General features: G+C 47.3%; 1 protein-coding gene across 2 annotated transcripts in view; it reads left to right on the top strand.

Moving 5' to 3' along the window:
• The window catches only part of GYS2 (glycogen synthase 2), a 75,012-nt gene that overhangs the window by 8,763 nt on the left and 49,936 nt on the right, over positions 1-16,313 (top strand). For both annotated transcript variants that reach the window (XM_048499525.1, XM_048499524.1), the window contains one exon: positions 915-1,096. In XM_048499525.1, coding sequence (XP_048355482.1) covers positions 915-1,096 — 182 coding nt within the window. The remainder of the gene's footprint in view (positions 1-914; positions 1,097-16,313) is intronic.

Here is a 16,313-nt window from a genome sequence, read left to right on the forward strand (position 1 = left end):
TGGTTATGCTGTGAACCACGGCAGCTCAGGGCCACCAGCACAGAAGCATGTCCTTTTTGTTTTTTAAATGTTCCTTCTCTTCCCTGCGCAGCTCTACATTTGGTAGAAGCCATTTTTACCACAGAGGTTTGGCCCAAATACCAGAGCATTGCCATGATGCTGATGATGCGATGATGTCATTTCCGGTGCACGGCAGATGTGATGTCACTACATCATTGGTAACAGCAGCCTAGACCAGCCATTCCCAACCATGGTACCGTGGTACCCTGGGGTGCCGTGAGCATGTCGGGGTACCACAACAACACTACCGCCCCCCCTCATTTTTGTGGTGTCTCCCACTGGTGCCAGCAAGGACATGGAGCTGGCCCAGGGGGCAGGGCCTGCCACAAGGTCAGCAGCCGCCACCACCCCCAGTGCTACCTTTCACCCTGGGAGGGGAAGGTGGGGTGTGTGGCAAGCAGGGGCAATGGGAGGGGAAGGTGGAGGGTGGCGGCAGGGGTACCGTGAGATATGAAGAGTGAGGTCAAGGGTAACCTGACCTCGAAAAGGTTGGGAAACACTGGCCTAGACCTTTCTCTTCTGCTGGTAAACTCCCCCACTATTAGCTGATCAGCAGTGGGGGGCTGGCAACCCGAGGCCAGATGAAGTGGATCTGTCCTCCTGAGGGAAAATATAATGTGTAGTTCGGCCCACTCAAGTTGTTGTAAATGATGGGGTCCAATATAGCTGTGACCAGAGATCTGTGTGAAAACCAACTGTGTACCTTCCTGCCGTGCAGGAAGTTTTTGAGTGTTCTTTCAGCAAGGGTGCTTGAAAGCCACTAAATTAAGCTGTAGAGGACCTTGGCTCCTGCAAAGTGCTCTGCAGACTTCCACCTAAAGCTCATGTGGCCATTCTTTTTAATTCTCTTCCAGTCGGTGGCATCTACACTGTGATCCAGACGAAAGCCAAAGTCACGTTGGACGAATGGGGGGAGAACTATTTTCTCATCGGCCCGTATTTCGAGCACAACGTGAAGACCCAAGTGGAGGTCTGCGAACCTCCCAACACGGCGGTGAACAAGGCAATGGATATTCTGAGAGGAAACGGGTGTCAGGTAAATAAGATCTTCCTTTTGTTTCCTGAGGCAGCTAAGCTGACTCTGAGGAGATTAGCTTGCTCAGATAATCCGCTTGTCGTTCCGCGCTAGTCTCCGACGGTGCTGCAAACCGGGACCGTAAACCTGTTTGCTCAGGTGTTGAAGCAGCGAAGTTAATCCGTTATTGTTTATTTTTGAGGAAGGCACCTGCTTATCCAATTACACATTTTAAGAGTCATTTATCAGCAAGGCTCCCTAATGGGATTTCAATGTTAAGTTTCCAGTCCCCAAATAATACAGTCCAGTTTCTGCAGACGTATCATGACCTTTGGCTGACTGGACTGTCCTATAATTCTCATTCTACTTGGACATCTTGAGGTAAAATAGCTAAATGAATGCACTTTCAAACGTTAGCTGAAAAGGTGAAAGAGGTAAGGGATCTCCTCCATGTGGTAATATCCAAAGGCCTGGCCTAGTCGTGGATTTGTTTGACATTCAACTGCAAAAGAATAAGATGGAGCGTTTGGATTTATACCCTGCTTTTCTCTCCTGCAAGGAGTCTCAAAGCGGCTTACAAACTGCTTCCCTTTGGAGCAGCAGTGGCGTAGTGGCTAAGAGCAGTGGCTAAGAGCAGGTGCACTCTGATCTGGAGGAACTGGGTTTGATTCCCAGCTCTGCCGCTTGAGTTGTGGAGGCTGCATTCGAGGAATTGGATGAACTTCCCACTGCATTGACACGCTAGCTTGGGGTAGACCTTTGATGGCTGGGTATGGCAATATACGCTCTTTTCGGAGCTCTAGCTCCCAAATCACCCTGCAGGATGCTTGTTGTGAGGGGGGAAGGGCAAGGAGATTGTCAGCCCCTTTGAGTCTCCTGCAGGAGAGAAAGGGGGGGTATAAATCCAAAGTCGTCTTCTTCTTCCAGAGGCGTACCGGGCCTAACTGGCACCCAGGGCATGAACAACTCCCCCCACCCCCACCCAGCTTCCCACACCCCACTTACAACAGTCAGCAGGGAGGTTGGGGGCGGGACTCAGCAGAGGGTGGCTCAGGCAGGCAGGCGCTGTGGCGGTAGGCACTGTGGCGGCAGGCCAGCTCCTGCCCTCCCCAGCCTCCCTGGGGGGTGGGCGGGAGCCAACCTGTGGCTGCGGTGATCACCTTGGCCAGCAAGCAGTGCCCTGGTGTGGGGGGAGCCACTGGGCACTGGCTGGGTTGCTGTGCCATGGGAGGGGCCAGGTTGTCACGCCGCAGGAGAGGCCGAGTCCCCCCATGTGACAAAATGGCATGCACCCAGAGACATGGGATCCCCTGCCCCTGTTCCCTGCCCCTCCCCAGACGCCTTGTGAGGTTGGTGGGGCTGAGAGAGTTTGTTTGTTTGTTTGTTTGTTTACTTACTTACTTACTTACTTACTTACTTACTTACTTACTTACTTACTTACTTACTTACTTATTATATTGGATTTCGTAGACAGCCTCATCCTTCAAGGGCTCTGAGAGAACTGTGTCTGGCCAAATAGCCCACCTACTTCACAAAGTATCTTTTGTGGGGAGAGGAAGGGAAGGAGTTTGTAAGTCGCTTGGAGAATCCTTTCAGTTGAAAAAAGCAGGGTATAAATCCAAACGACAGCTCCTCCTCCTCCTCTTCTTCGTCATCATACTGGCTCGGTTGTCTGACGAAGATCCGCTCTGATATCTATGGTTAATGAGGATGCATCAAACCAAGATGGTTCATTTTTTTAAAAAAAAATCAACCACGTTTAGTCTTCATGTGCGTTCATGTGACACATTAATGAAGACAACCTGGTTTGTTTCTCAATCATACCAAAACAAACTTGGGGCCTTTCCCCACTTACCTTAAGCCCCGCGCTACTTGAGGAGAGTAGCGCGGAGTCCCCCGGCACTCCCCACGACAGGGGCAGTGACAGCGCAGCCGCCCCAACGCTGCCGCTGTCGCGCCCCCTCAGCACGCGGCATCCCAGGCGCTCTTCTTAAGGGTGCCTTTTGATGACCCCGTGCAGAGTGCGGGGTCGTGAGGACGCCCGGCCGTGCGCCTGATGGGATATTAGCCGCAGCTTTGCTGAGAGCAGCGTGGCTGAGAGGGGGATCCAAGAGGAGTGGGAAAGGCCCTTCGGACGGGCCAAATAAGGCTCTGTGTGGAAAACAATGCAGGTGATGGAACCAGCAGTAGTTGAGGTGAACTCAGATTTGAGTGAAGGTCTGTGAGAAGAATCTTGGCTTCACAACTGATCGTCATGGATAGATTTGCACACACAGCAGAGTTTCACATTATGTCTCAACTAAGCCCAGTGTTATTGTAAAGATTATATATTAGAATAGTCACAAGGTCCGAAGTAGCCACATTGGCATTTACTTTGCAGTAAATCCAACGCAGTTTAAAACCTCGGTGGGACCTGTTAGAGCAGTTCTCTACGCGGCCATTTCAATACAAGTTCAAGTACGCTTCCAGAACGCTTTCAATTCAATTCCTTCAGCATTTCTTCGATTGCCCGTCCACAGACAACCTCCAAACCTTTCATGGCCACCGTGAGTGTTTTAAAAAAACCTTTTTGATTCTCTGTTGAAACAATGCTTCCTGGATTCACTGTTTCAGTGCTCTGTAGCTCCATTTAATCGAGGCTCCACAGGTTCACCCAGGGGCTTTCCCCACATGGAGCCAGAGCGGAACTATTTCTACCTAGGCTTATTCCAGTGCGGAACTTCTGGCAGCACTGCCACCGAAATGAAAGCCCAACATTATTTCGTCTCAGCCCCTTAACGAATTCGTTGTAGAGCCGCCGGCATCCCGGTCGCATTTATCGGCGAACTCCACTGGCCGGAACATCGTCGATACCGCCTCGAAGCTTCGAAGTGGCGGGTTATCAAAACGACATATTAATCTTCATCCGTCCAAACCAATCACTAGCCGCTTTTGTGGGTAAGCGCAGAACGTGTGGGAGAGCGGTAGGGTAGAAAGCGCATGTAACTGCAAATTGTAAAACCTGTAAAACTAAAAAAAGAACGCCTTCCGCTTCCCGCTTGCATAACATATCGCCAACTGCGATCAACGAGGAGTCAAACAGGGCACCAAGATAATTTAGCCTTTAGCTCAGTTCCCAGCAGGGGCTTAAATCCCAGTTGCTGTGGGGACAGCCTGGAATCGCCCTCCACTGAAGGGAACTGAGTCGACCTTAGCTCCCTTCTGTAGTGGGGAAAGCCCCCCAAACAGCCCTCCCCACAAAACTCCAAACACATGAAAAACTGAAAATGAGAGGCAGGAGAGAAAGGACTGACATCAGGGACACAAAAAATTGTGCCAAAAGAGATGTTAGCCCAGAGGTGTGTAAAACGACAGCGGGAAAGATATTAAAGAAGGGGACCGGTTATAAGGGGCATGGGCCTGAAATACTCTTCAGTATAAAAGAATCGTTTTAAAAGGGTTTTTGAGTAAAACTGAGAGAAAGCTGCTCGGAAACATTTTGGGAACCAGAGAGGGAAAAAGCAGTGCAGAATTCCACAGAAGAACCAGCTTATTTCCTGCCTCAAAACATTTTAATTGGTGTGTAGAAAGGGCCACGGTGTTAGAGTTGCCAGCTCTGGATTGGGATTGGGAAATACCTGGGGATTTGTAAGGTGAAACCTTAAGAGGACAGGGTTTGGGAAGGGGAGTATACTTCACTGGAATATAATGCCATAGAGTCCACCTTTGAAAGCTATGTAAACATATACTTTTCACTTTGGGATTTTTTGAGAAAATGGTACAAACTTTTGGTACAAACTTTTGGTACAAACTTGGAGTTGCCCTAAATTTGTAGAACTGTCAGTTGTAACCGAGGCTGGACTCATATTGCAGGTTTTGGAATCTGCACAGGGCTCAGCTCTTTGAATTAGATGACCGAATGTTTGTATCCCGGATTTCTAAGGATCCTCTGTATTGCATTGTGTGACATTGCCCAATTATCCACACAACAGCCCTGTAGAGTAGGCTAGCATGTGAAATCATCCCTTCGTTCCTCAACTTTGTACCCCTCCCTTCCTCCAAGTGGCATACATGAAGGAAACAATCCCATTTTTTCACAACCACTCATGAGATAGGCTAGACCTCCAAAATTTCTCTCCCTCAGAGAACGGTGTGGAGTTGCAAACCTCTGCTGTCCCCCGCCCGAAATGCGCTAGAATGCCCTCCCGGCGCTCCTCTCCATGCCCCTGTAATTGCATGCGCAAACCGGGGCACGTCACATATAATTTAGAACCATTGCCATTAACTCCACTGTCCACCGGCGAAGGTTAAAGTTTATTTTCTGTGGATGGAGAGTCCAGAGTTCCAGCGTTATAGAAGGTTCAGGAGATCTCCAGTTACCGCATCTTGGGTGCTGGTAAACCTTCTAGTCTCTATAGCACAGCCATGCGCAGATGTTGCCACAAGACGTGTCACAAAATGTGCATTGAAGGCTGAAAGTGTTATTGTTAAAGTGAAGTAACTGTGTGGACTTCGACACATTTGGAGGCCCACCAAAAGTGGAAAGCGCTCTCAGCACCGGGTTATGGTAACATTTTACCAACAATCTTGTATTTCTTGAAATAAATATTAAAACTTTCCAAGCAAGTCTATGCAATGGGCTCCGGCCAAGCAGTGTTTGGCTGTTCAGAGAGCGAATTTTGGGGAATACAGTTCCCAAAGGCATGTGCTTGATCTAGCTTTTGTTTCTTTGTGTAGTGGTATCTACTAAAAGATGGGAGTTGGGTTCTCAAATGCAATAGCTGTTGAGGAGGCTTCGCTCTAACAATGAGTGGTTTCTCCGAACCCGAAGCAGTGAGGAGCATTACAACTAGTGAGCAACTGCAGGAACACCCAAAGGTTGGGACTCAGTTGCTTCATCGCATAACGCGATCACACAACCGTGGCCCAACTGCTGCACAATTGCTTCCCTAAGAGCATTTCACAAAAGAGTGTTTTAATGAAATTATGTCTGTGTGGAATCCTGCTTGTATAGTTTTGCTCTCTCCTCTAGAGATCACATCCTTCAGAGATGAATAAGATTAATGTTTGATATTAATTTTGATGTTAGGAAATATTTATTATAGTGGCTAAGATGTCATGATATCATGATGGTATGCTGTTATATTGGCTATGTTATGAGCATTGTTGATAATGATGTTATATTGTTGTTTATTTATTTATTTATTATATTTATATACCGCCCTCCCCAAAGGCTGTTATTGATGTTATGATGATTATTATTGTATATTATGCTTATTATTTGTTTTATATTGTTGTATAATCACTCTGGGCCCTCTTCAGGGGAGGCTGCAATTAAAATATCTATTCATTCATTCATTCATTCATATCTATCTTATTCATTCATCTTATCTATTCCATCTATTCATTCATTCATTCATTCGAATTAGAAAGAGATCTTTTGTCAAAGCTTTAGGTAGGAATTTAGCGTTGCCATCTTCCATGTGGTAACTGGAAATCTCCTGGGCTTACAACTGATTTCCAGACTACACACACTAGTTCCTTGGTGAAAAGAGCTAGACTCTATGACTTTATGCCCCATTGAAGCCCCTCCCCTTCCCGAGCTCCACCCTCCTGAGGCTCCACCTCCAAAATTTCCAGGTATTTTCTAATTCAGACCTGGCAACCTTTGGTTATTTCTAGTGAACAGGTTAGATTCAGCTGCAGAGTTAGACAAACGCCCTTAGTTAAGAGCACCCACTTTATGGCCCCTTCCGCACATGCAGAATAATGCACTTTCAATCTACTTTCAATGCACTTTGCAGCTGGATTTTACTGTGCAGAATAGCAAAATCCACTTGCAAATAATTGTGAAAGTGGATTGAAAGTGCATTATTCTGCATGTGCAGAAGGGGCCTAAGTGGTATCTCTTGTTAACAGATTTTAAATGGCGCCTTCTCCACTTGAGATTGGTCCAGCTAATATGACTTTGTTTGTATGGTGGTTAAGATTGGCAGACTCTAATCTGGAGAACAGGGTTCGAGTCCCCACTCCTCCACATGAAGCCTGCTGGGAGACCTTGGGCCAGTCACAGTTCTCTCAGAACTCTCTCAGCACCCAAAAAACCTCACAAGGTGTCTGTTATGAGGAAAGGAAGGGAAGGAATTTGTAAGCTGCTCTGAGACTCCTTAAAGGTAGAGACAAGTGAGGTATAAAAACCAATTCTTCTTCCTCTCCTTTAAATATTTATTTCCCTCCTTTCCCTTTGTAGTTTAAGGCAACTTACATTTCACAGTTATAATGGCAATTTGGGTCTTTTCCACATCTGCTCTTTTCTGCCACTCAGCTTCCTAGCAACTTTGTTTTCCCCCCTTGGTTACACAAAGCATGGACGTAGGTAAGGGGGGGGGGGTTTCTTGGGTTTGAACCCCCCCATTCATGTCCGAAGCTCCGCCCCTCTGTTTGTGGGTTTTTTAAACATTTTAGTGCTTTTTCGGTTTTTGGCCTGCAGGGGGCGCATTGATTGGGCTAGCAGCACCAAACTTTCCGGGATTATTTGGAGGACACTCCTGATGATACTTCCCAGGTTTGGTGAGATTTGGTTCAGGGGGTCCAACGTTATGGACTCCCAAAAGGGGTGAACCCATCCTCCATTGTTTCCAATGGGAGCTACACCTTTGAGGGTCCATAACTTTGGACCCCCTGAACCAAACTTCACCAAACCTGGGATGTATTATCAGGAGTGTCTCTTATTAATACCACCAGGGTTTTGTGAAGTTTGGTCCAGGGGGTGCAAAGCTCTGAACTACCAAAAGGGGTGCCCCCATCCCCCATTGTTTCCAATGGGAGCTGATAGGAGATGGGGGCTACACCTTTGAGGGTCCATAACTTCACCAAACCTGGCTGGTATCATTAGGAGAGACTCCTAAAGGTACCCTGAAAGTTTGGTGCTTCTAGCTTAACAATTGTACCCCTGACAGCAGGCACCCCCCCAAATTTCCCCAGATTCTCCTTTTAAATCCACCCTCTTCGGCATGGATTTAAAGGGAGAATCTGAGGTCCTCAGTTTAGAACAGGGGTAGGGAACCTGCGGCTCTCCAGATGTTCAGGAACTACAATTCCCATCAGCCCCTACCAGCATGTGGTGGCCCCATGCTGGTAGAAACTGATAAGTATGGTCCCTAATTTATCTGGAAACATGAGTCAGTTTAGAACAGGGGAATTTAGGAACCTGCGGCTCTCTCAGATGTTGGGAACTACAATTCCCATCAGCCCCTACCAGCATGGCCAATTGGCCATGCTGGTAGGGGCTGATGGGAATTGTAGTTCCTGAACATCTGGAGAGCCGCAGGTTCCTTCCCCTGGTTTAGAAGAAGAAGAAGAGTTGGGATTTATATCCCCCCTTTCTCTCCTGTAGGAGACTCAAAGGAGTTTACAATCTCCTTGCCCTTCCACCCTCACAACAAACACCCTGTGAGGTGGGTGGGGCTGAGAGAGCTCCGAAAAGCTGTGACTAGCCCAAGGTCTGCTTGCAGCTCATCTGCCCATGATTTCACTGTATAAAGGACATGAACTAGGGCTGTTTCCACATGGTCAAAATATCCTGGGTTGAGCAAAAAAAATATTGTGCAGCCAACATGTTCACACAGTTCCCAGTCCTAAAGTGGGTTTGCCCCACAATATTTCCCTCATCCCAGGGTATTCAAAAACTGCCAAATTGATGATTTTATTCAAAAATCCCAGGGACAGCCTGCTAGAGCATAGGTGTCAAACTCGCGGCCCTCCAGATGTTTTGGGACGTAGGGGATGATGGGAACTGTAGTCCAAAACATCTGGAGGGCCATGAGTTTGACACCTGTGTGCTAGAGCCTGCCACCATGCGAACACCAATCGGGAGCAGAACCAGTTCATTTTTCCCGCCCAGCCACCTGATCTCCCTGCCTTGGGACCCCAGGCATACGCAGATATGCTTACAGATGCCACTCAAAAACAACAGCCAATCAGAATGTGGGACGCCGGGCATGCTCAGGTAGGGTTCCAGTGTCCCGAGCTCATGCAAAACAAGCTGGAGCATTTCCTTTTGGTCTTCACTGGATTCCTTCACAAAACGGGCAGTCATGCGAATGGCAAAACCATGGTTAAACAGATCACAATTATAAGGAACTGGTGCTACACAGATATAATTCTGTCGTGCGGAAACGGCCAAAGTTAGTTTGGACTGACAAGCTGCAAGCAGAGGAAACCTCCATCCGAAACCTTCCACAAATGGTCAGCCGTGCAGAAAATCTCTGCAGCAGCACAAAATGGCGGGTGCAACAAAGTGAAACTGACTAACTTCAGTCAGGCAGCAAGTGGGGGAAAATAACTCTTTTGACCTGAAATGCTTTATTTTCCCGTGCTGTGTGGAAGAAAAAAAAGCAAAAACAGTTCTTTTCAAAACATCTCCAAGACATTTAAAATGTTCTGTGTGGAATGGGCAAGAGCCTCGTGTGGAGGAGAGAATGAGAGTGTAGAGACGGAACCCCTCACTCGCTCCAGAAATGCAAGTGCTAAGTAAGCTTCAACAGAGACAGGGAGAGCAAGGTTGGCAATCTCCAGGTAGAACCTGGAGACATCCCAGAATTACAGTGCATCCCCAGGTGCCATAAATGAGTTCCCCTAGAAAAAATGACTGCTTTGGAGTGGGACTCTATGGTATTATACCTCTCTGAGGTCCCCCCCCATTCCCAAACCCAATCATCTCCAGGCTTCAACTCCAAATCTCCAAGAATTCTCCAATCTGGAGTTGGCAACCTGAAATTACTGTCCTTTAATCCAACCTATCTTGCAGGATTTTTTTTAAAAATGTGGCCTTTTAGGGCCACACTGGGAGGGGCAGGCTCTTTATTCATTTTATTTAATTTACCATATATACTCAAGTATAAGCCGACTTTTTCAGCACATTTTTATGCTGAAACACCCCCCCCCCCGGCTTTTACTTGAGTATATACGGCAATTCCAAGATGGCGGCTGGAGTTGGGGCTGCTGTGAAGATCCGGTAAGCATGTTGCTGCTTTTTTTCTAACTCACCAGAGAGCCGTAAAAACAAGCTGTAAGGACAGCCTGCATAGCATTACAACTAGGGTGTGTGTGTGTGTGTTAATAGAAACCGAGGCATTTCTCTCCTAAGGGTTATTGGTGCGTTGCATTCTAGATGAATACAATTCTTCATACAGTAGTTTACTGCCAAATACTGATGTTGCTGAAGACAAAGGCTTTCTTTGGAGCAAAGTTTAGGCTGGCATGGCTATGAATCCCAGAATTATTCTACATTTGGAGGAAAACAGCGGTTCATTTGCGTTCCTAGAGTGCTGGAAAGCTGCTCATCCCTAATGCAAATTCTGTTAAGCAACTCTATCTCATCTTGCTCCCAAATCTTCTGTTTTTAGCTGCTATTGAGTCAAATTCGAAGGTTTATACTCGAGTCAATAAGTTTCCCAGTTTTTTGTGGTAAAATTAGGTGCCTTGGCTTATATTCGGGTTGGCTTATACTCGAGTATATACGGTATTTGTGAGACTTATTATACCGCCCACCCCTGAAGGGCTCTGAGCGGTGTACAACAGATAAAATACCATTAGAACATACAATTACAATATAATAATAAAGACCAGAAATAATTTAACACAACAAAAAAGGACAACAAAAAACCCAACAACAGATGGCTAAAGACCTCCTACCCACCCCACCTCCTGGGAGAAGATTGGGCACAATAGTGGCAACCGGATGTGATGGTAAACTGGGGATGGCAGGGGTGGCACATCAACCACCAGCCTCCCCAAAAGCCAGGTGGAACAACTCAGTTTTACAGGCCCTGTGGAACTGTCCAAGGTCCTGCAGGGCCCTGATGGCCAGTGTTCCACTAGGCAGGGGCCAAGGCAGTAAAGGCCCTGGCTCAGGTGAAGGCCAGTCGTATCATTGAGGGGCTGGGGACCACCAGTAAGTTTGCCTCCTCAGATCGTAGAGGTCGAGTAGGGACATAAGGGGAGAGACTTCATGGCTAATATATGTAGGCCAGCACCATTTTAAGGGAAGTTAAAAAACCTGGCTCTTGTCTCCCATCAGCCCAGTGAAGAGGAGGAGGAGGAGGAGGAGTTTGGATTTATATCCCCCCCTTTCTCTCCTGCAGGAGACTCAAAGGGGCTTACAATCTCCTTGCCCCTCCCCCCTCACAACAAACACCCTGGTCACCCAGCTGGCGTGTGTGGGAGTGTACAGGCTAATCTGAATCCCCCAGATAAGCCTCCACAGCTCAGGCAGCAGAGCTGGGAATCAAACCCGGTTCCTCCAGATTAGATACACGAGCTCTTAACCTCCTACGGCACTGCTGGAATGGTGGGGGGCGATTTTCCACTCCCCACGTGACTAAATGACCACAGCCCGGGGCATTTGATTCCATATGTCCCCCTGGGTGGTACGCCCCAGATAAGAACCAGCTCTCCAGGGTAGAGATTCTGGCCTGTTAGTCCGCTCTGAGATCTCCTATATTACAATGGATCTCTGGGCAATAAAGATCAGTTTTCCTGGAAAAAATGGCTGATTTGGAATGTGGACTTTTGTGGCATTGTACCCTGCTGCCGCCATCCCCTCTCCAAACCCCGCCCTCCATCCCAGCTATAACTTCTTTTTCTTATTTTCTGTGGATCAGCCCTTCTGCTTGAAATTTTCTGTGCCAAATCCAGCATGGGAGCAAGCTTGTTTTCTGCTGCTCCAGGGACTAGGACCGTGGTGGCGAACCTTTGGCACTCCAGATGTTATGGACTACAATTCCCATCAGCCCCAATTGGCCATGCTGGCAGGGGCTGATGGGAATTGTAGCCCATAACGTCTAGAGTGCCAAAGGTTCACCACAACTGGACTAGGACCAGGAGTAATGGGTTTAAGGTGAAGGAAAAGAGATTCCACTTAAACATCTGGAAACACTTCCTGACAGTCAGGGCTGTTTGACAGTGGAATGCACTACCTCGGAGTGTGGTGGAGTCTCCTCCTTTGGAGTTTTTTAAAGTGGGGCTGGATGGCCATCTGTCAGGAGTGCTTTGATTGTGTCTTCCTGCATTGCACGGGGTTGCTTGATGGCCCTTTGAGTCTCTTCCAACTCTATGATTCTATGGTTTGTGGCACCGTCCAGCACTATTTGACCCAGCTGTGCACAGGGCAAATCTCTCTCCGCTGTCCGCGCCCTCTCTGCTGACAGCAACCTGCCCCACATATCCTTATGCCCCACGTGCAGTTTACGCCCAGTCCCTCTTTCTCGTTAACTCTTTGCTTCCTTTAATCTCTTGTCTATTCCATTAATCTTTCCATCATGACCCTCTTTAATCCCATTGCTTAATCTGTCTCTGTCCTCTAGCTCCCGTAGCCCCCTACCGTGCACATAGGATTAATCCGGTAGATTAACCTCTCTGGTCCCAATTTATCTCGGTGAGAGGTCCTTTGTACCAAGGATCCTGCCAGAAGTCAAGGTAAGCGGGAGGAATAGATGACCTGCGGGTACTTTTCAGGTAAAGAAGTCTGACTCTGCTGGGTCAAATAGTACTGGAGATCGTGAGGATGCCATTCACAGTGCTGAAATTAACACAGAAAATTGCAAGCAGCAGGTCAGATCCACAGGAAAACAAGAAAACAAGAGCTATTTAAGAGCTGTTTAATCGCACCCATTCCAACTGATCAATGCCTAATTTGCCACAGTTACCAGATCATCTATTTTCTCTCCTTCAATGTCTCCTTTTTTATAATGTCATTTAGACCATTGATTAAAACCAGGGGCGTACCGCCCTGGGAGACATATGGGGCCAAATGTCCCCAGTCTGTGGCCATTTAGTCATGTGGGGTGCAGAAAATTGCCCCCCCCCCACATCCCACCTCCTTCCCTCCGAGTCCATTAAAATGTTGTTTGGTCATGGAGGGGGAGGGCAGCCGCCATACAGGGTGGGGACGGGGATTCAGATTTTGCTACATTTTTCCTAGATACGCCTCTGATTAAAACATAAGAAGAAGAAGAGTTTGGATTTATATCCCCTCTCTCCTGTAGGAGACTCAAAGGGGCTGACAATCTCCTTGCCCTTCCCCCCTCACAACAAACACCCTGTGAGGTGGGTGGGGCTGAGAGAGCTCCGAGAAGCTGTGACTAGCCCAAGGTCACCCAGCTGGCGTGTGTGGGAGTGCACAGGCTAATCTGAATTCCCCAGATAAGCCTCCACAGCTCAGGCGGCAGAGCGGGGAATCAAACCCGGTTCCTCCAGATTAGATACACGAGCTCTTAACTTCATATGACCCCATATACTCCCCATGGCGCTACACCCCTGCCTGAGTCCGTAAAGTGAACCTGTCTTCAACCAGCCTTTTCCATGTGGTGCTTATAATGAACACTGTCCTTAAGTGAATCATGTTCCTTTTGCCCCAGACAAGCGGTTCGCCCCCTGCCATGCTCACCGTCTAAGCAGCTAAAGGGAAGATTTTCAATGTTTGGGGTCATAGCGACCTTTCACAAATCCAGCCTGAGCCAGAGGCATCTTGGGTGAGCCAAACTAGGCAGGTCAGGACAACAGAGTTCGGAGTGCTATGACTCTGTGGGGAGGGTTTGATTGGGTTGCCAGCTGGCCAGGAAAAACAACGTCCTCTTCCTTGGGTGTGGTGGAAAGCAATGTCAAGTCCCAGCTAATTTATGGAGACCCCGAGGGGCGTCATTCAAGGCAAGAAACATTTGAAGGTGGTGTGCTGTTTGCCTGCCTCTACATGGGGTGAGAGAGTTCTTAGAGAACTGTGACTGGCCCAAGGTCACCCAGCAGGCCTCATGTGGAGGAGCGGGGAATGGAACCTGGTTCTCCAGATTAAAGTCCACCGCTCTTAATCGTTGTTCCACATTGGTTCCTCTAATAAAAGTTTAAGAACATAAGAACATAAGAACAAGCCAGCTGGATCAGACCCGAGTCCATCTAGTCCAGCTTTCTGCTACTCGCAGTGGCCCACCAGGTGCCATTGGGAGCTCACAGGCAGGAGGTGAACGCAATGGCCTTCTGTGGCTGTTGCTCCCAAGCACCTGCACTGTTAAGGCATTTGCAATCTCAGATCAAAGAGGATCAAGATTGGTAGCCATAAATCGACTTCTCCTCCATAAATCTGTCCAAGCCCCTTTTACAGCTATCCAGGTGAGTGGCCATCACCACCTCCTGTGGCAGCATATTCCAAACACCAATCACACGTTGCGTTGCGTGAAGAAGTGTTTCCTTTTATTAGTCCTAATTCTTCCCCCCAGCATTTTCAATGGATGCCCCCTGGTTTAACATGTTTAACAGTTTAACAGGTTTAACAGGTTTAACATGTTTAACATGAGGAAATGGGCAGTTGCAGCTTTTCACGGCATGGAGTGAAATAAGATCCCTGATAATGGCTGAAAATGGCCACAGAAAAAGGTGCCGGTACCATATGGGGACACCGTGCCCTGAGAAAATGGCTGGTGGAAAGGATCACTCTCATGATCTTCTTTCTCTCTCTTCCATGGTGCTACTAATGCTTTCTCATCCATCTTAGTTTCATGCCTGACAGAAATCCTAAAAGATTTCCGCTGACAGAGGATCTTACATATTTTACACCATGGAGGTTGGAAGCATGAAAATCCCACTCAGACATTTTCTGAGATGCTCAATTAAAATATATATATATACTTGTTGAGACGCGCAGCTGGATAACTTTTATCGTTTCGACCTCTGCCGATTTATCATGTAAGTTTTAAAAGTTGTACATAGAAGCCTTTGTGGATGCAGGTCGAAATGTGAACGAGGGGAGTTATTACGGAATTGGAAGGATAGTTTTAGGACTCCTGAGGCTCCGGGGCAGGATTCAGCATGCATTAGTATTCGCAGTTTGATGAGAAGACACTCATGGCCAAAACAGGTCTGAAACTCAGATGGATTTTTGCCTGCTCTGCTTACAACGAATGGAAGGAGTGCTTTGCAAATTGGGCAGGTTTCAGAAGTTCACAAAATCTCAGCACTACTTAAGAGCTACCTCTGTAAGTCCTCCATTGCCCCTAGCAAGATAGCTTCTTTGTTCTAATTATTATGATTTAATTTATTTGATTTTTATCCAACAGCGGGCTCACAGCGTCCCACAACAATATCAAAACAATAAATTTTTGCTATCAGAGAACTTTAAAATCACACTGTACCTCCCCTGAATCGTACAACAGTCTGTGTTTTAATATTAGAACAAACACCCACAATGAATTGATTACTTATTTGTTTTATTTATATTACATTTTTTTCTCCCTGATTGGGGGAATCAAAGGGGCTTTTCGCATTGTTCTCCCCTCTCACATTTAATCGTCATAGCAACACCCTTAGTCGAGTCCAGTGGCACCCCAGAGACCAAAAAGATTTGGGGGGAATAAACTTTCGAAAGTAAAAGCTCCCTTCATCAAATATCTGACAAATGGAGCTATGGTGGATTTCGCACAGGCCAAATATAACGTTTGTAGGATGGTATATAAATCCTTTAGCGAGGGAGGAGGGGACATCACACAGGTCCCGTTCCCAAACCAGGTTTGGCCCATTTTATTCCCCTCATTGTGGGATTTTTGAATATCACCAAACCAGCAATCCTTTTGTAGAATCCTGGGTTGGAAACGCTCTCACGTGAACAGGAAGGAGACACTGTATTTCCCTCCCTTCCACCCATTCACTTTAGGTCCTGTGCCATCCACTGTCAAGGAGAATCCGTCGGCTTGCCATTCTGTGCAAGTCACCCAGCAGATTGTCAGCAGGGTACAAAGACCCCCAAGCATGGGGTTTCTCCCCAGGGCAGTGAGTATGACCGATCTACAGCAACATGTTCATTATTGCCTGACCATTGCAGGGGTGTGCCCTTTTTCTTTTCTTTTTTGGTGTATTTCACATGCGCAGCTATGCAGATGCAGCCGATCGGATTGTGGGAAATTGGCATGACTGAGGGGGCTCATTTCTGTATGTCTTGCAGGAAATTTTTAAAAAGAGAGAAGGGTCTCCGTGAAAAGGCGCAAAAGTAGCCTGGATTATTTCCACGGGCTCCAATCGCTGCCTGAACTGGTGAAGGGCACACATGTGAACGGGAAAAAAGAAAATGGATTCATTTATAACAACTGCAACTCGTTATATAAATACTGTGTGGAATCCACCTTTGACTCTCAAAAACAAATATCCTGAAAGAGTTGCCTAGAACATCCTGGCAACTGGCGGGAGACAAGGAGGGGGAGGGGGTGGAACTTAC

This window comes from Sphaerodactylus townsendi, linkage group LG06 (assembly GCF_021028975.2).
Source record: "Sphaerodactylus townsendi isolate TG3544 linkage group LG06, MPM_Stown_v2.3, whole genome shotgun sequence".
Taxonomy (NCBI): Eukaryota; Metazoa; Chordata; class Lepidosauria; order Squamata; family Sphaerodactylidae; genus Sphaerodactylus; species Sphaerodactylus townsendi.